The sequence below is a fragment of the Vanessa tameamea genome, chromosome 6 (genome assembly GCF_037043105.1).
Source record: "Vanessa tameamea isolate UH-Manoa-2023 chromosome 6, ilVanTame1 primary haplotype, whole genome shotgun sequence".
Taxonomy (NCBI): domain Eukaryota; kingdom Metazoa; phylum Arthropoda; class Insecta; order Lepidoptera; family Nymphalidae; genus Vanessa; species Vanessa tameamea.
This window is the reverse complement of record NC_087314.1, coordinates 12,636,683-12,658,676: the sequence shown is the minus strand read 5'-3', so window position 1 is coordinate 12,658,676 and position 21,994 is coordinate 12,636,683. Positions and strand designations below refer to the sequence as shown.

The 21,994-nt window shown below is 32.0% G+C and overlaps 1 protein-coding gene across 2 annotated transcripts in view; it reads left to right on the top strand.

Annotated features, from left to right (window-relative positions):
* Positions 1-2,628: 2,628 nt before the first annotated feature.
* Positions 2,629-21,994, top strand: part of LOC113396356 (netrin receptor UNC5C-like) — a 64,157-nt gene continuing 44,791 nt past the window's right edge. For both annotated transcript variants that reach the window (XM_026634262.2, XM_026634261.2), the window contains exons 1-2: positions 2,629-2,851; positions 13,604-13,688. In XM_026634262.2, the coding sequence (XP_026490047.2) occupies positions 13,628-13,688 (61 nt within the window). In that variant the 5' untranslated portion in view covers positions 2,629-2,851; positions 13,604-13,627. The remainder of the gene's footprint in view (positions 2,852-13,603; positions 13,689-21,994) is intronic.

Here is a 21,994-nt window from a genome sequence, read left to right as displayed (position 1 = left end):
TCCTGTAGTGGCACAGCACTCACCGTTCAAATCGGAATACAAAAATATTGAGTATGGCTGTTTGGCGGCAACACATTTGATAACTACCATAAAGTAAACTTTAAATATAAATCTCTGATTTGCGAGACAATGTTGTCATATACATGATACAAGGTCGAGTTTTATTAAAATTCATAAAGCATATTCAGCATAATTCCAGTGATATCGATAAGAGCAAAAATACTTTTTGTGAACATACTTACATACATACATTAGCAGCCAGTAAATTTCCCACTGCTGGGCTAAGGCCTCCTCTCCCTTTGAGGAGAAGGTTTGGAGCAAATTCCACTACGCTGCTCCAATGCGGGTTGGTGGAATACACATGTGGCAGAATTTCGTTGAAATTAGACACATGCAGGCTTAAACTAAGCACAAATTAAGCACATGAAAATTCAGTGGTGCTTGCCTGGGTTTGAACCCGAAATAATCGGTTACGATGCACGCGTTCTAACCACTGGGCCTTCTCGGAACATACTTAAAATATTAAAATGAATGAAATGAACACTTTTCTGTATATTTTCACTATTTATGGAGATAATGATGACGTCCAGGCCGATGTCGGCCACATTGATCATTCTCAAGAGATTTCACTTGCAGACACTAGATTCCACCACTCGAGGAGGCAACTGTCAGGGCATATTATTGTACACAAGTATGTGTGCAAACACAAATGCACTTATTCCCTTACTTTTATAAGCCGATAGGGCGGCCAATCCAACACGTTTTGATAAAGTTCGGGCGCACGAAAAATGGATTCACATGTTTGCGGATGAATACGAGTGTAAAAATTGCCAATTTCCAGATTACAGGTTCTTACTGAGAATACCTAATCAAAAATCTAACTAGGTTAGGTTTAGGTTCCATCACGTCAAAATCTGCTACTTTATAAGCTATCCCAGACCTTCTACTGCTACCAGACCAACGAGGTTCAAATATAGTTTTATCTTAAAAATAAAAGTTATTCATTTAAAAATGTCCATTATATTGATAGAAGATTCTTATTCCATATCAAACTCACACATACTTTATTGCTTATCTGATTGAATATTCATATAAAGCTTAACACACACTTTTGCGGTACGCTTTTAACAGACATCCAAGGTTTGAACAAGCGTACAAACAAATACCAACTATACCGTTATCTAAATTTTAGCATTTCACACTCGAATGTCTAGATAAGTGAGCGTAGGGCCATTATAGACAACGCCGCTGAGACGGCGATGACAGATGACGGGTAAACTCCGGGGCGTCGCTGAGTAATGAACATTCGAACATTACTCATTACAATGAATTTTGAAAGCTTTTATTTAAATTACTGCTAATCAATTTCATTCTAAATTTGAATTTGTTTATACAAATTTCATCTTATTATTTTATTGTTTTTTTTTTTTTATTTGACACATATTTGAAGACAAAGGAACATAAAGGTATACCGCAGATAGACGGCGATGACAGATGACGGTTGAAATCCAGAGCGTCGTTGACTAATGAACCCTCAAAAATCATTTAAGAATGATTTGGGAAGGAAAATTTATTTTTATCGAATGTTTGAAGAATTGTATGTAAACATTTTAAAATGTAACTAAGCATTACTTACTGTTAAAGCAATTCATAATATAAAATCAAATACATATATCATTAGTATTCAAAATAAGAACATGAATGTATGTAAGTATAGTGATAGATATTAAGATTTTGGACTACAATAGAAGTCATTATTGATTTGCTTGAAAAATTATATTACAGTTGCATATTTTTGATATGCCGTATTACAAATATTATAAATAAAAAAAAGTAAGCTAGTTAACGGTCCGCCCTCAAAACATGTGTACGGAATACTCACAAATAAAGAAATCTTCAAATATAATAGATCTCGTATTACTCAAAAGTGAGAGAATCAGGGAACCGATAAACGATACGTTAATAACAGAAGCCGATCCGATCTTTTGTGCCCTTTTGTTACACGTAAAATACAATGCAGTTGTAAATTTTTGGGTTCTTAACTCCACAATGTTCCCGTCATTAATCTATGAATCCGTTGTAACTTGAAGCGGGGTTGGGATTCTTTGTACCTGCTCTGTTCCTGAGCCTTTTGTACTACCCCTGACATGTGCGGGGCTGCGACAAAAACTGCCTTGTGCAATATCTGCCCCGAGACGTCTGCGATGATGTGAAAATAATACGAAAGAATACGACGCAATATTCCATCTTGATCTCCGTCCAATATTCGTATGAAGAGATTTTAATCTTGCCTGAAACGTTTTTTTTACTATCGCAACATTTTACCGTTAATATCGTGGAGTTTATCTTCGCCTTTCATTTTGGGCTATTTTTAAATATGTCACCCGCAGCCTTCGCCTCAAATTTTCTAACACATCGTTTCCACTAAACCCTTGACATGCATTAACACTTAGGGCTGACGTGCACTTTTTCTGTCGAATATCCAGATGTGAGTGTGTCATTAAAAATCTTCGGTACCAAAAAGATCAAAAGTTATCTCCTCAGTTGGAGTCTCCCTTTACCCCGTCCCAGCCCCCACCATTCCCAATTCCCCTCTGTTTGGAGCAGTTAAGGCAGTCGAAACGCGGCATCGGTGAGGGTCGGACGTGTTGACTTCCCGATCGGTTCCGTTCTCGTAAGCGCGAATTTGTGGAAACTGTTTTCATTGGTGTCATTTGCATACGTGAAGTGAAACTTGATTTGTTACCGGTGTGATGTGAATAGAACTGTTTACCATAACTTACTGAATACATAGGATTCTGTGGATTATTAATTCATAGTGCTCGCACGATTCGGATTTTATATTTATCCTGTGAGTTTTCGTTTTGTTTTGTTGTGTATTTTTCTGATTATTTTTGTTTGTGTTACATTTGTGTTAAGAAATTTCAGCATGATGACTATATTTTATTTTATTTGACAAAGTTTTTAAATAGTTTTAGTAAGCCAAAAACAATATATGAAAATTGACGTTATTATATATTCAAAGCTTCCATTGATCAAACGATCACCGACAAGCAAAAAAATCTAATTATAGAGTAGTTTGAGGTCTATAGTTTCTAATTAATAATGATTAATACTAACGAGGGGTCGTCGTTCGTAACAATAACAATCCAATTTTTTTTGTTAACGTATTTTAACGCTTTTTGTACACCTGTTCTATTAATTTGGTTTAAAAAAGGTATGAACATGTTTTGTCCCGTATATCGTTTTTTGTTTACTATTAGGTATTATATTTGGGAATTATTTGTACTTATTGTATTAATCTTAGAACTCAACTTGTATTTATATATTTCTAAACAATTATGAAAAATAATAATTGATCGATTTTGAAAGAACTCTTTATATTAATTACTGGAAATTACGTTTGCGTTCACACAGCTATAAAATCCTAAACCAATCCGAACTCCGTTCAGACGAAAAAAATATTCATGTATCAATAATTTGTACTGAATAATATTAGATTCAGAAGAATATAATATTGTCTTCGTGCAGAATTGTAAATGTCTACAATTTGATGTAGCCTATTACTTAAACCAGCCGTAGCTGCTTAACATAATCATTGTAATTTCAATTAGAACTCGATTCATAAAACGCAAGCCTGATGTAAATATTAAAGTAATACTTATATATAAATAAAATACAAGGTATTAAATAAATTCAATTGAATATGTATGAAGATTTCTGTATTCTAGTAAGACGGTACTGTAAAAGAATTTCCTTTCTGATTTCTCTGTTTACTTGCCTTTAAAATTCTCTCCCTAACAGTCTCCTCATCCTTTAGTCCGTTATTAACAAGGGCTGTTCGTTTTTTCTTATTTTTTTTTGTATGATTAAGTTCGCTTAAAGACAAATTAGCATCTTCCAAGAAGCTTACGTATAGCGAACCGCCATTGTGAATCTCTATATACAAAAAGGGGAATTCCTTTTGGAATCGAATATTAATATTTTCAGAGATCAACGTATTAATAAATATATTTACTTATTATATACATTGAACAATCGAACTGAGATTGAGATGTTTTTTATCTAATTATATCTTTTGATAATCATTCCTTTTAAGTTAAATTATAATAATAATGTAATAAATTAAATATAATCTTTTGTTAAATTAAATAAAATCTTTTGTAAGATTAAATATACCAATTATTATAAAGAAACTTTTCTTATAAGAATGCACGCACAAAATCAAAAACAAATATTCTGTATCACTCCCTCTGAACCAACTATGGGTAGTCATTTAGTTGAAAAATGTTCCACAAGTACGGTACCAGCTAATTTATATATGGTATTTTTATGCTATGATTTTATTATAATTAATTATGAGATGAGTCACAAGTCATTACTCTCGATAAGTCGATAACAACAAGATTTATAGACTGTCAACGATAACAAATTCGGTCAGAAAGTTATCAGTGAGTTTGAGTTTATTTTTGTATCGGCTTTTTGAGTGATAAACTTTTGTTATGTAACTGTATAAAATACGATTGTTTGGTGTAAACATTTTTAAATTAGGAACGCGTTCTATTCGACTTTCAATTTGCACTGTAAGCTTTTTTATCAGATATACGTAAGGAATATACGTTAACATATCCAATAACGTATTCGTTTGTAGACTAGAAATAAGGACTTAAAAATTGCATGCATAGGGATTATTACAAAATAAAAATAATACTGAAGTTGATTCTATTGCTACTGCTAATTTATATCATTTTTGACCGCACAGTGGTTTTAAATAAAAGACATAATACATATCAAAAAATTTACATCGCAAATGATACCTATATTATTATTTAAAATTTACTTCGTAATAAGGCACAAGTTTTAGTTTGTGACTCCGTACTGTACTAACACTAATATCATCTTAGTTCTCCCAAGGTTGGTGGCGCTTTGGTGATATGAGGATTGGTTAATATCACTCACAGCGCCAATGTGCACCTATGGGGTACCACTTATCGTCAGGTGATCCATAAAAATAAAACGATCTCTAAAATACAAATATAAATAATATCAGAGAAAGACTATATATACATACCTAAAATACTAATGTTTTAGGTATGTTATATACATTTGAGCTCTGTACATTCCTAAGAGAGACATTCTTTTGTCCTTCACTACTTTAATTTTAACGTCATTTTACTTTTAGAATATTGTTATTTAAATTAATTTGTGTTTGTTTTGAATTAAATTCAAAGGAAATTGTGTTAAAAATTCTTATCGGGAAGGAGACGTTAATTAGTTTCTTTTGTTTCACTTTGTACGAATTATTGAAATAAATTATAAAATCAAAATTTGAAATGAGAATATTCTTTATTCGAGTAGGCTTTTACAATCGCTTTAGATTTTAAATAATGAAATTGAATTTAAAGCTGCCGTCGTAAATTTTGTCAAAAAGAACAGGGAAAGAATAAGTAATTTCATTATTTCTTTTTTCCAATTGAAATGACATAGGCGAAGAATACTAACTTCACATATGACTAAATATGATTAACTTATGTGTAAAATTTTTACACCATAGAATTTACATCTATTAATTGGGAAAGTTAAAATGTTTACGTAATATCATCTTAGAAACGAGTACATACACGAAATTCAACTGTTTTTTTCTCCTCAAGTGATGCAACTCTATCAAGAGATTCCTACGTTTGATAAAACGCACTATTACGCTTTTCATAAAATAGGTTAAAGCGGTGCCCATTATGATGCTCAGTCACGTGGTGATGGGTGCAGTTAAAAAAAAACTTTAATAAGGTGCCTGATATGTGTAGCGATGCCCCCAAGTTGATTCGTGAGGTCTGCGTTATTACCGTTAGTTCCACAATCGCTAGACGTTTGACTTTTGAGTAAAAGTACTGTGTTTTACTATTATGTAACAATGTTTCATCATTAAAAAATATTTTGTTTTATTAAATTAATATTTAATATTTTAATAAGAATATATCATCTCCTTATGTAGTTATATTTTATGTTCTGGTCTGGTCCATCTTGGCTTCACATCACGGCAAGATAGGATAGGTTTTAAGCGCGAGCAAGCGTGATTGAATTTCTAGAGGTTAATTTGTGTTTGGAAGTCAATGCTCAGCGGTGAAGAAAATTGTCAGGAAACCTGTATATGTCAAATGAATTACTGCCACATATATATTGGTAATCTTCTCAATTAGAGACGAAGTCTGAACCCGGTAGTAAGATATATTATATACAGGCTGTTAATTTTTATAAATATATTTCTATGGCATTAATTTTATATCAAAAATATAGTGAAACTCCGCTCGTTCCGTTCGTTCTCCGCACATATTATATAAAAGAAAATCCGAATAGTTTTTGTATAAATTGTTGTCGCTTTATGAATAATATTTACGCAACTAGAGGATATTTCCGATCTCAATTGTATGATTTAATTCTGGGTATCGAAATAATTGAATATATATTATTTAATCATTCCCAAAGGCTTATTTACATTGAATACTTACACGCAAAACATAATTAAAAATAACAACTGTTCAATTTATGACCGCGAGTATCAATATGACTTGATGGTAGTTTGAGCAAGTCCGCCTGGGTTGGTACCACTCACAAATCAAATATTCTACCGCCAAGCAACCATACTTAGCATTTTTGTAATCCGGTTTGAAGAGTGAGTGAGTCAGTGTGACTTTATTGTGTAACTACAGGCCCAAGGGACACATCTTAGACCCTAAGGTCGGTGACGCACGTATTTGAGCAGTTGTTACCACTGACCACTAGGTGGCGCATTTGCCAGTCCAGCTACAAATAAAGCATAAAAAATAGGCGGTAATATTCCTTTTTGTTAAAGAGTAACAACATATATACGTCTCACTACTGGGTCACAGGCTCCTCTTCTTTTGATGAGAAGTGTTGCACTACATAGATCTTCGTGGAAAATATAGGTTTCCTCACGGAGTTTTTTTTCACGAGCACAAAATTAAAACACAAATTAAACACATGAAAATTGAGTTGCTTGCCCGGGATTAAACTCGAGATTTTCGATATAATGAACATTATTATGAATTAAAAGACAATTTGTTGAATGTCTTGTTTCGAGTCGTCAGTTCTAAGGCAAAGGCATGTTTTATTAAATTACAGATTAACATTTAAGATTACCAACGCCTATTACAACAGATATTCATTGTACTATCATCTCGTTAATGGTTGCCGAAGGCCTTTTGATCTTAGGTAAGGTCTTATTTGTCATGAAAGATTAATATCTTATAATATAGTTTTTATAGCTAACGACTACGATGCGATTTCTTGTGATTTAAAATCATAGCATTATATGTTTGTGTGTAACCTTATTAGAGTGTAGTTTTGAATAAATTATCTGTTCTTATAAATAAAACATTGTTGATCGTCTTAAAGTGCAACGATTCTTGTGTGACGTTTAAGTAAAACTTTTGTGACGCAAAAACATTTATTTCGTGTAAATAATCACACATGCTTTTATAATAATTTAATGTTTTTAAACATATTGATAACATGACTATTAAATATGTAACATTGTTATTTCTCTGTAAATAAAAATCAAAATAATAATTTTAATTGAAATTCTTGTCCTACTTTCATATACTTTGATTGACACACAGTTGAAATTAAATTATTACTGAACGATAAATTGCTATAAGTCAAATCGCAATATATAAATTCCCCAAACCATTCGCCGAGCTTGTTGTTCGTCTCAAATAAAATGCTTATAATATACATTAATAACGATTTTACGCTCAGTACGAGTTTTGCGCCGTCACGCACCTATTTCTTAACAAGCTGGATTATCAACGGATTATTCGTAATTAGTCACGATTGTATTGTATAGAAAAGTTAATATACTAAAGTTTTTGATGAGAGGCCATCACAGATGCTTGAACAATTGTTGTAGTTCTTAAAAAATACTGTATTATTCGTAGACTATATGTAAAACCGCAAATCTCGCATGTATTCGTAATAAGGTATTGACTAATGTGATAAAATTGACTTTCATAATACAATAAAGATGTACCACGTCATGATCTCTAAGCTATTTGCTACAAACTTTAAACTCTAATGTCAGAAAGTTATATACTTATATACTTTAATGTCAGAAAGTTATATACGACATCGATTATAATATTATACGCGTTCAATTTTTGTATTATCGTAAGTGAATCTCAACATTTCCAATAACTACATTATCAGCCTGTAAATTTCCCACTGCTGGGCTAAGGCCTCCTCTCCCTTTAAGGAGAAAGTTTGGAACATATTCCACCACGCTGCTCCAATGCGGGTTGGTGGAATACACATGTGGCAGAATCTTGTTGAAATTAGACACATGCAGATTTCCTCACGATGTAGTCCTTCACCGCCGAGCACGAGATAAATTATAAACACAAATTAAGCACATGAAATTCAGTGGTGCCTGCCTGGGTTTGAACCCGAAATCATCGGTTAAGATGCACGCGTTCAAACCGCTGGGCCATCTCGGCATCTCGGCCAATAATTATTTCTTTATAATAATAGTTCTTATATAAAAGCACACGCATTTCTTCTCGAAGTATAGATTAACCTAAAACTGTGTTTTTTTTTAAATTTATTAATTATAATTAAAATACAATTTAAACACCAATAATGTGCTGTGAACAACGCTATCCAAAATACTATGTCCGTTGTATATGTAATTTCACTGCAATACAAAGTATCGCTATTTGGCAATAAAATAAATGGAGATTGGGTCTAATATCCGCACAGACTGGCCCGTACAAAGCCCTGCACTGGTAGTTATTTGTATATGTACATCATGCATATACGTAAATTTCATCTCGTATGTTATGCGCAAAAATACGAACCAACTACATCCGCCGTATTGCTTGTCCGTCTACAAACTTGCGTATTCGTTAAAATCGACGCCGAATTTACTTCTAATGTCAGAATTAAAAAAACTATTTACAAACTTTTGTCGATGTAGTTGTTTTGATAATAAGACAGCTGCGTGTTATATAAAGAAATATGTGTTGACTTAGTATGATAGATTGAGCTGAGTTGTCTTACTTAACGAGAGATGAAAGCTTCCAGCTGTAGGAGAGTTACGGTCTGTTAATGGATAATTAATTAATCGGTTAGACTTATGCCATCTTTACAAGGAGGTGCACTTATGGAATTTTGAATCCCTAATATTTTAATTTGGAATAAATAAATAATAAAAACTCTTCCAAACTTGTAGGGTTTCGTGTAAAATATTTAAAACCAAAAAATAATTTACTTAAGTAGTATTCGTCATTTAATAAGATTAAATGTAAAAAATACTGTTTGGAATGTAAGTTTAAAAGGGAAGAACAAAAAGAAAATAGTTTTTTTTTTAATATAAGCGACTATCATATTTACGTACCTTAAAGGCAACCTGCTAAAGTTAACACTGGCCACAAACAATAGCTTTGTAATATGTTACCCATGTGCCGCTAACTATAAAAACTATTATGTCAATTGTGTCAGTGATTACACTGAATTAGGTACTCGTGATTCAAATTAAACAGCTACATAAATAATTGCTCAATAGTATGTTTAAAGCACACACTTCAAATAGGGACACATATTTTTCAAGTTACGTGGTTAAATAAATTGGAACCAAGTTAGTTTTAAAAATGGAACACAAAGTTTTAATTACGTTAAAAGACATTTAAATATGGAATTCGTAGCTTGCAGTGGATTTGTTAAAATATGTTTTCAGTGACAAAGTAATTATTTTACGTACTTATGTAATCGTTTCATTTTATTATTTAACATTGATAGTTGTATACGAATAGCCACTAGTTAGACGCAAATGTATTTAAATTGTTTTACATTAAAACAATATTTTAATTAATATTTTACAACACAGTATATATTTAACGAACGTTCAAATTCTGAGACTAGCGCCGTTTAATGATCACTCAGTAGCTATCAAGACCTGAGACACGAAGCCTAGCATTAGACTGACATCTATCACTCTTTATTAACAAGTAGATAATATTGTGACACGAATAAATCGAGCTTCAGAAACCATAATAAAGTACGGAAGGCTACGCAATATATACGAGTAAATAGGTACACTACCTACCTATTTAAAAATACCTAAGGTATTCAAAAACTTACAACAAATCGCTTGTATAAAGAGAATTATGCTACCTAAAGTTAGTAATTTTATAATTATTTAATGTATAAATATCTTAATAACATAATTTTAAAATATCAATTTCCAAATTTGTAAAAAATGCAAATTAATAGTATTACAAAAATTAAACAACCAACACGCCCATGTGTATTTTTTTAAATACAAAAATGTAATCCTCATATCTTAAAATATATTTAAAAAAAAAAAACAAAACAATATCATGCGCTTAGAATTAAAAAGTCAATCTTTATAATAAACGCCCATAAAAACATCGTTGTGGTTGAGAAAGCTCATCATCTATATAATATGAGACTTCTAAGATGCAAAAGCAACGTCGAGGTTATTTACGAAGGTTGATAAGATCGGCGGAAACGCGTTCATCTTTAATAAAACAATGTTCCCTTGGGAGCCGATCTAATATTAAATATCAACTATACAATGAAGTCAACGCGACAATTTTGTTTAAAGATTTTTGTCTCGTCGATGCCGTGTTTTGGTAGTATTGTTTAAAGACAATATTAAAATATTATTGTGTCAATCGATAACTCAGTCTGTTCATTTAAACTAATATTATAAATGCGAAAGTAAGTCTGTTTGCCAAACCACTTAACCGAATTTAATTAAATTTTCACAGCTTCAAGTCAAAAGAAGGAAAACCACTAAAACGCGATCGGAGCCGTGGCCGACAACTAGTTTCAGATGTATAGAGTATTCTAAAACGAACTGTTTATTGTCATGACAAAACATACATATTTTACTTTAAAAAAAATCACGATTATATGATAGCAAAATTTATATTATGTTATACCGAAATCATATTTAGTCCCATACGTTGCGAATATTTATTGTCATATTTAGTTAAGTATTTTGTTGCTTCCAAATATTAAAGTTTGGTTTTCGCAGTGCTTATATTTAAAACATTACAAATTATACGTAGTTAAATTTTAGTACCGATACCCTTAAAAGGTATCGGGTAAATATCTGAAAATACTTTAAGGTTGACTTTGTAATTTAATGGCGCTGAGCTTGTGTACCGACTCTTGAACTAATGACGAGAAAGTTAAACAAACTGTGGATTTTATGGTTAATTCGATTTACGACGAGACTTAAGAATTGTAATAATAGTAAAGCTAACGACTCGTAAATATCTTGACTGAAACAGATGATTAGTTGACATAGTGGTCTCAGCAATTGGCTGTTGCGTTAGCGGTCACAGATTTGGTTCTCGTTGATGACAAATATTTGTACAGATGTTGGTCGATGGTTGTATTTGTATATCTCTACAAAGGGAGACTTATTTCATTCCAATAACGCTATCACTTGTTTTGTTATTATATGTACCCTTGATAAAAGTTATTGGATAAAATATAATATTTTTAAAATAACTATAAATAAATACCACATGTGACTGAGTCCATGTGTTAAGTAAGAAAGCTCAAGCCTGCTATGACAAGCTGGTTCAGTTAAATAAATATCCAACACGTTAATCCACAGCGGTGTGTTTAATATGAAGCACAATTTCGCAAGAGAGGTGCAGGTCCCATGACGATGTTTTCATACAACACGTAGCATGAGATAAATTTTGAACACAATTTAAGACAAACTGTGCATGCCCAGAATTATACCAACGATCTTTGTTTTTGATGACATGTATCTGCGTTGGATCATTTCGGATCCCTGTCAGAAAGTCAAAATATCTATTAAAAAATAAATGCACCACTGGTTCGGGAAGAACCACCTCAGACCTGAAAAGAGTCCAAGAGAAAGCAGAAAGAAAAGTTGTTTTGCTTATTCGCAAATATGTCTTATCGTTTATATTGTTCATAATTTAATTGTTTTCCGGTTATTAATAAATCTAATGATATGTTTTCATTTCCCAAGTTCATTTATTTATGTTTATTATTAAATAAATACAAAGTCGTTATACTTAATCACTTATCTTATTCGAGTAGGTAATATATTAATGACGTTTACACAAGCATTAACTAGTTTAATCTCTCCAACAGTGTTATCAAAGTCGTTATCATCGTGGTAATTATGAAAGCCTTAACTAGGTGCTACTGTTCTATCCGTCTTATCTGATCTCAGTAACACGACCGCCCACGTCTGTATGCTTACTTACGTCACAATTTGCTTAAAGATTATACTTTTGAAAGGAAATTGCGACAGGATTTTAGATATGTTTTTTTTTATAATTGTATCTAAAATTTACATCAGCAATAGATAAATTAAAAAGAAATTAAATTACTATGCATCTCAAAACAGATAATTTATAATAATAACATTATTAATTTTGTCGAATCATGATTGATTCAGTTACGATCTGCCAGTGATTACTGGACATGCTGCACCATCTGGGCGATTGAAACTTATTATGTCGAATTTCTGTAAGCACCCATTGCTTTATAAACACCTTTCGATTTGAAGTAATAATTGGAAATTTATACATATTAAATTAAAACCTTACACGTCAAATCCTCTAAGGCATGCAGAAGCTAATTGTTGAAAAAAACAACAGTATTTATCTTCTATAGTAAGGCTAATGGTTATAATAAATTACTTGGACTGTGGTATGCTTTATATACCCTTAGGATTATTTTTGACCCAAAGCACTTCACTTGGTGGATTTTAAATTTCGATTTTGGAACTACGGATGGAAATACATTCACCTTATTTTGCCAACCAATTTGAGCTAGTACGTCGATAAATCAATAAAACTTCAAAACAGACAAAGAAATATAAATACAGAGTCGTCCTCAAAGTGTATACGGTAGAATATACATAATGACGCACCATCCGATCCACGCCCAGTCCATTGCCAAGCATTAGTTCCCGACTCTATTATTTCACAATTCGACCGATTTAAAAGCGGTTTTACCACATTTCGTGTTGGAGCCCACACGGTCGTTTATTTTTTTTTACCCCAAAAGCCCCTAAAGGGCCCAATTAGTTCCGCCGTGGCTTAGAAAAACTCTCCACGACGCTCCAGAGCATTATAATAATACCTAATCTTAATGTGAGGAATATGAAGTTATTATGGAAAAGTACATTGATAGAGATATGGTGAGAGTGTTACTTAAAAGAATTAAGTGGGGTATAATCTTACTAAAACGATCTTAACATAAAATGACAAAGAAAATAATAAGGTATTTTAAATAATAATAAAATTGAATAATATATTTTTTTTTAAATTTATTTAGGATGCATTTGATGCATACGTCCAAATAATTATTATATAAAAAATATTTATTTTGTTATATACCTAATCTATATATCATAATATTTAACCTTGAAATATCCTGTTGTATAAAAATATTGCCTTCATATTTTTAAACGTTGGACATTCTTTGTTTCAGCGTTTGGTCAAAAGTAAATATATAAGATCAAATATTGGTCAGCTTTCACGTACTCAAACAAGGCTTATTGTTTTAGGTGATGCGCGCGCGCATGTAAGTGATGGCGCGCAGGAGCGTGCTCCTCGTGCTATGGGTGGTCGCCGTCGCCGCGGATAAACATGGTGAGATTTTTTTTTTCTCTTATAAAAGAGCTATGATCTAAATCTTGTTTTGTCTCGCTTATATTATTAACTGAATTAATTATTTTTGCCAAGGTCTGATATTATTTGAAATGACGTATTCAATCTAAATAAGCAAACAAGGGATCGATTCCATTTTTAATTCGGCCTTCTGACTATAATTCCGAATACATTCCGGTAATAAAAATTTCAATATAAACTTATTTTATTCAAACACTCAATTATATAGGCGTAAAAGTTTTTCCTACGGAAAATTCTTAATTTAACCAACCGTAAAAACTTTTAACAGTACCTCGTACTTACCCTAATAAATTCCACTTACCCGACGCATTTTAAAACCCAACCCAAGGTCTGGAAAAAATTAAAGATGCCGAAAATTCACTTAAAGACTTAGCACCTAATCTTGAGTAAGATAAGAAGTTGCCGAGCAAAAAATACTGACGACTTAGAAACGGGAACTTTGAAATTGTACTTTGGAGGGCTTAAATTCGTTAAAACAGATTGGTCTCAGTAAAATGCTTGTAGTTGCTGAAACGAAAATTGAATACAATGTTTGAACCGAGATAGCCCAGTGATTAGAACTTCAAAATGTTACTGATAATTGCGAGTTCAAACCTAAAAATCACCGAATTTTCATTGTGTTTAATTTTTGCTCGGCGGTGAAGAAAAACATTGTGAGGCCTTTTATTCGAGGTCGAATTAAAAAATCTGCGACATGTGAATCCATTATAGGAACCATCATATTTTATCATAGAGGATTATTTCTGCAAATGTGACTGACCAAAAATAATATTATTAGATGTTTTTCAAATTTGACTTAATAAGACTTAAGCAGTAAATACACATTGTTTCATGCGATGCAGTGATTACAATTCTAGTAGACAGTTACTTGAAATCGCCTTATAAGACATTACAATGAAAATTCTTTGACCTTTCATTACGTTCGTGGAACCGTTACCAAAAAAGGCAGTTCTTAGAAAGCTAAGGAAGAAGCTCTCGCAAAAAAGTCACTTAATCGTGACGACCTGCGGGCGACTTCCGAACACGACTATCGCATTAGAACCGTTTATAGAAACAAAATCTAAGAAATTCATTTTATCAAGAATAATACTTAATGTATGAAAATTTGAAATTTACAATTCATCACGACGTCAGTTTTGCACAGACTTATGATTTTAAAACAAAGAATGTATTTATAATGAAGACTTAATTACAATCATTGCGTTAAATGATTATTGTATAATCAAACAGGTTTTTTAAACATATTTATGTACGACTTGGAGATTAAATCTGTGTATAGAATCTGTTTGTATATACAAAAATACTTTTCATTTCTTACCTACTTATAGCAATAAAATAAATTTACCAAATGGTGATTTTTTAAATTCAAATGATATACATAATATGAAGTGACCAAACTCGCACACAGACATTGGAATTGTAAGATATAAACCATGTAAACTATAACGTGTCCCCCTTTCTTCTGTCATATCGGAACACAGCATTACGAGCTGAGTGGTGGTTACCCACACGCGCAAAGCTGAGTTTAACGAGTTCCCATGTACAAAAAGTTCTGAAAGTTCCGTAATAAAATTGTTTACATCCGTCAAAATTTAATTTTTTTTTTCAAAGAACGATTTCTTTAAAACAGAAAACATTTCCAACACGTAACCTGTAGCTCCCCATCCAGGAACTGTAACATCATTTACGTTGGAATATGAAACTTTAATACACATCACAGCTGCTGTGAACGAAATAGAAAATAATAGAAGACTCCCAGGAGACACCATTATAACTTGACTAACAAAGGGATTATCTTGTTTGGGAACCTCTTGACTGGCACTCGACTACTCTTTGTATATATCGTGTTACAATTCTAACGTAAAAGGTGGCTATTCAAAGTTTTTGTAGGTGTGGTCGGCTTTTGTATTTTTTCTGCAATAGGGTGAGAATTTGTCGGTTCCGACGCTCAAAAGATTTTCGAAGGTAATTTTAAGATTTGGGTCTTCACCTTGTTGGTACATTGTGTTAATGGATGCTTCGGTCCGGATTTACTAATCCTCATTTTTTTTTTTAAATATTGAAACATTTTAAATAAGTAAATATTTCCCTATATTGTTTATCTTACATTTCAAAATATTACCAATGTAATACGTTCGACGAGGCAATAAATTAAATGCTCTGTTATCATAATATTTAAAATATTCGTAAAAGTATACCAAAAATAAAATCGAGTTCAACAAAAAACAAAATATTAGAAATATAAAACGTTATAACAAACTGAGACAATGTCCTAGCTCCATTATTGATCAGTTTTTTGAAAAGCTTCAAATCGATACCAAAACGAGCAATAGTTTAAAATCGACATCCGAGATATGTTTAAATATAAAATAAACCTCGTCCTATTGAAATATGATGAAAGATTAATTATTTAAAAAATATTTAAATAATCTGATGATAACGTAAAAATATCGCAATGATATCCCTTAATATTTGATTTAAGTAAAGTTTATGAGCAAATCACCACCCACGGTTCCATTAACCAGCGCATCTTTTTACGTCTCGGAGCTAAGTGCATTTACGAGTAACTGCATCAAGCGAGCATCTTCAGGAACGGATGCGAATGTTCTATCCTTGAATGTTTTATGACGTTTCGCTCGCAACATATATCAAATGCAGTCTTTGATATTTTTTTTGACAGTACTAATGGCTCTTCAGTAGCACGTGTTTCATTGCAAATGTAAATATATAATTGAATTAATGGTTCTATCTATTATTTTTTACGTATGCAATATGTTTTCTATCATAATGAACATTAAAATGTGCTAAGAGTAGATTTAACATAAAACAAGGCCTGAGTATGACGCAGTCGTTTTAAATAAGTATATCACACTATAATATATCCCATTAATTTAACTACTGACCGAAATATATAAATAAAAAAAAAAAAAACAAGTTTAAAATTAAGATATTTTATGAATGAAGATTTTTTACGAATAATTAAAATACTTCATGAATTTCGTCACGCAGTTAAATTTATATGCACAATAACCAGAGCTAACCAGAGCAACTTTACAGTTTCTTTGATCCAGTGGCTATATATAAGGCCACAGATCCAGAGGTTGAAACCCCAGGTCGGGCCTATAAAAAGTTATTCGTTTCCCTAACGAAAAATTCTCAGTAACAGTCCGGAGTCTAGAAATTAGAATTGTGTACATTCCCGTGCCTCAAAAAGCACGTAAACTCGTTGGTCCTGTGTCTGAATTATTTCCGGTCGTGTCAGATTATGAGAGTGTGGAAAAATAAAGTGCACTTCTGTTTAAGCACCCACTTCTACACTATAATTTGTCCTGCGTAGTTGTTTGATCTCCATTAAAATTGGCTGCCGCAACCGAACTGAATCAGGACGATAACACCATCATCGATCAAAGCAAAAACCGAACTGAGATGTTTTTGTAATTATTTTAAATAATACAGAAAGTCTTATCCAGATGAAAATAAAAGACTAAATTGAAACTGCGGGAAACTATAATAAAATACAGGCTTATCGATGCACTCAAAAAACAGACGCTTTATAAGTCCGATATCCACTATTGGACGATATAATAACATATAATTCAAGCACCACTCGTACCGCGTTATTGCTAGCATGTGTTATGCTCAGTGATAAAATGTGTGAGTAAAGCATTGAAGCATTTTTAATGAAGCTCGTTACATAAGTTGTAATTTAAGAAAGTACCATCTATTGACGTTTGATAAAGCTTGAGAATTCGACCAATCGTTACGGAATGTTGGTATCGGAGCTGTCATTAGTTTTTATTGGAGTGTATATATTTTTTTTTCTCTTCGATATTTAAAATACTTGACATTTTTATTCGAAATTTATACACGGTTGTAATTGAAATCAACTATAAATTTTAGTTTGCATATATTAAATTAGATTTTATGTCAATTTTAATATGAATGTTCGTTCGATATTAAATATTTTATGACTTAATTGTGAACGTAAATTATTTAAATTCTGGTATAAATAAAAATTATGGTTTTTTTTAATAATTTGAAAACGTATAAAATAATTAATTTAAATTGAACTTATGTATGTTTAAGATTAATACATAACAATTATAAAAGAATACACGAACCGATATAGTTTAGATAGATCAACTGGGTCTTAACCGTAAACTGCGGGTTCCGCGCGGCGAAAATTCTGGCAAGCAACAGAAATATTGTCGTGTGCTTAATCTGTGTTTATAATTCATCTAGTACTCGGTGTTGAAGGGGTAAATATGCGCCATAGGTAAATATGCATGTCTCGAGTGAGAATTAACATCATGTACCTATATTTTCTCCTACGACCTACCCGCACGATAAGCGTTGTAATATTAGCTCCGAGTCTCCTTTTAAAAGGGCATTGCCCAGCTGTGGGATATTTTTTTTACTAAGAAGTTTTCTTTAAATTACAATATAATATTGTTATAACCGTGCCGAGATGGCCCAGTGGTTAGAACGCGTGCATCTTAACCGATGATTTCGGGTTCAAACCTAGGCAGGCACCACTGAATTCCCATGTGCTTAATTTGTGTTTATAATTCATCTCGTGCTCGGCGGTGAAGGAAAACATCGTGAGGAAACCTGCATGTCTAATTTCAACGAAATTCTGCCACATGTGTATTCCGCCAACCCGCATTGGAGCAGCGTAATGGAATATGCTCCAAAACCTTCTCCTCAAAGGGAGAGGAGGCCTTTAGCCCAGCAGTGGGAAATTTACAGGCTGCTAACGCTAATAAAAAAAAAAAAATGTTATAACACTGCAGTTCATCTAGAGTCAAAGTGTTCTAAGATACACACATACTATTTAAAAATTAATTTACCAAATAACTGCACATCAACTACAATATACTATAGCAAAAATAAATATTGTATTGAAATTGTGTGCACAGATTAATCACTCTGTATTTGCATGAAATAGTAAATAATATGAAAAAGGTATTTTAACGAACGGTTCTTTGTATACATTGAACGAACGAATCAAACGTATCAAGTGCATTCGAGCTTCAAGAATACTTTCCGGACGTTGATTAAGTATTTCTCATCAATAAAGTCTCCTCTATCTCGAATAACATCGGTCAAGTGTGAGATCGAATCCAATATACGAGCGATTGGGTTTTTTTCAACTGCCTGACAAAAAACTTCTATTGTAATAACAATTTGTGAATTTTAATAATAACAGCTTTCTTATCAAGAATAATATTATGATATTTCGCTTTTTTAGAGCTGCAGCTTATTCATTATTTTTCTATTTGAAGTATTAAGTTTAGTCCCACATAACGTTAATTTATTAGGGATTTATAATGTTAAAGTTTTTTATGCTTTCATGTACATACATATAGATCCGAGATGGCCCAGTGGTTAGAACATGTGCATCTTAACCGATGATTTAGGGTTCAAACCCAGGCAAGGACCACAGAATTTTCATGTGCTTAATTTGTGTTTAAAATCCATCTCGTACTCGGCGGTGAAGGAAAACATCGTGAGGATACCTGCATGTGTCTAATTTCAACGAAATTCTGCCACATGTGTATTCCACCAACCCGCATTGGCGCAGCGTGGTGGAATATGTTCCATACCTTCTCCTCGAAGGCCTTAGCCCAGCAGTGGGAAATTTACAGGCTGTTAATGTAATGTTATATACATTGTACATACATACGTGCTATTACATAAACGTCAGCGCGACGGATTAGATCGCATTTTTGATGGATAATTTAGATTTGTAATCGTATTATCTGGAATTGAGTTTGGTCTACGCATAGATGATAAGTTTTTTTTATTTTAAATTGTATAATAGTACGATTCAGCAAGATTTGAACTACAATCCTCCCGCTTCGAGCTGAAGGTGCTCTTATCAATTAAACTTCTTGCAGTGGCAAAATTTTGAATACGCTGCAACAATTCAGTCTTTCAACAAAGTTGCGTCATCTGCAGTGAAATCTTAAATCCAAACTAATTGGAGACTTATATTACAATGAAATATTATTTCTCTAAGTGTGAATAAGGAGATAAATTTTAAAGCAGATTAACTACAAATTCAGTAGTTGCAAATTCGATAGCTATTCATTTGAACATTCTAATTTCATGCAGATCAAATTAATCTCAAGGTTCCTAAATATAATCAATTCCCGTCTTAATTATTTAAATTTCGAACGAAATAACAAGATGCGGTTCCTTTCAACTGGATGACTCTGATCGGATGTTGTTTTGTTTTTAGATCTCGTTAGTCGCGTCAAGAATCCGAACATTCATCAGTTCAAACATATCTCACATCGTGTCGGTGATGAGGAATTTCTCCATTTGGATTAATTTTCCCATTTTATTCATGTTTTATTTTTGTGTTATATGGAATTTTAAAACTGTGAAAATATTTATATTCGGGTCAACGTTTATTTGGTCGTTAATCACTAACTGTGGCCTAACATTCATATAAGAGAGATGTTTTTATTTTAATCTGAATTAGAAAAGTAAGAATTGCTTAGAATTAATTCATTTTTCACATAAGTAGAATGATAGTTGAAAATATACATACTACCACGGTAATCGTAGTCAGAAATGTTATGTATATACATATGTTGTTTGTATAACTAATCCTGTATTTAATGACCGCGATATTGAAAAACAATTCAATGTTAAAATAATGTTTAGTCTTGCAGGATTGGTCCCGTGCCATAAGTTTTGATAATTTGCATAAATATTTAAAATTAAGCGTTCTACACAAATTACAAATTAAACAGACAGATAAAAATACATTTATGTATGGACCACACATACATCTCTATTAATCTTATTACAAAACGATAAAATTGATTTCGATCACAGCTGGGGGCTTAACAGAAGGGAAAAAATCTTTATTGGAAATAAAATCTAGCTCAGATAATACGATTAACAGCGAAATGAATTAGCTTTACTACACATCCAATCCCATAATATAATAAAATAGTTATAAGGTCTCAATATAAAACTACAAGTTACCATTATACATTTTTAAATATAATCAATAAAATCATATATCATCAAGTTAGTATGTTGTGTATTAAAGGTTCTTAATTTATTACATACATGTCTTCAGTTCAGATTCAGTTCAGATTAGGTAAGACCATTTAAGTAGGGATATTATAAATTGAATGCTTCATTCACAATTCCTATCAATTTAACTCTCTCTAGATTTCTTATAACCTAACGGTAATAACAATTATCTGGAATATATTATTGATGTAGGTCAATGTTTTTAAAAATCGAATCTCTCTGACAACTCAAAGAACGACGTACGACGACCTAAATTAGGAAATATTGATTTATAAATAGAATTTCACGCGCTCTGGGATAATTGTATTTAACGGTGAACGTTAATTAAATTAACAAATCAATAAAGACAAATAACGACGTAGAAAAAGAAAAGAGATTTTATTTATAGAGATAAAAACTAATTAAAAAGATATATTGATGAAGTTGTTTCACTATCAGAAATGCTAATAGATATGCCGGAGGCTGTAGGTGATTACGAGAATTTACGTCTAATTTTTATTATAAGTTATATTAAGCTATAAATTAGAATAATCATTGTATTAGCTTGGGAACTAGATTGGTATGTCACTTGACTCTGTAATTATAACAGATTCACATACTCTTATTGAGGAAGAAGCTACACAATGCCCCACTGTTTGACTGAATAAAAGAATAACAGTTGAATGAGTACCAAGCTGTCACGTGTGCCTTTCAAACTATCAAATATCGTCAGACTAAAAACGTTGTATTATTTCATTTCCTGTTACGCGGATTGTAATTGATGTATCGTTGAAATTAAAAATTTAAATTTTGCAACAATAAGTTCAACGTGTTTGGATTTCGTAACAACAACAATAAAATATAGTTTATTTATATTATTTACTTTTAAGTTACGCGATAACATATACTTTTAATTAGAATGGTACCAATAAATCTAGTCGAACGATTATTCCAACAACTATATTTATTAAAATAATTATGAATTGCAAGGCAAAAAATTAAATGAGGCGCGGATTACCGCAACACCTAAGGTGAATATTAAAAAGGTTGTTATGGGATTGAGCAAAAAAGGCTCTCAAAACAAATCCCATTAAAGAAAAATACAATCGAGAAGGAAATAACGTTCGGTCTCAACGAAAACGGAAATAGAAATATACTGAACGGAAGTGAAACTAATTAAGTTATCCTCGCTTCACTCGACTTGCGGTTTATTTTCGTGCCATTCCCCGTTT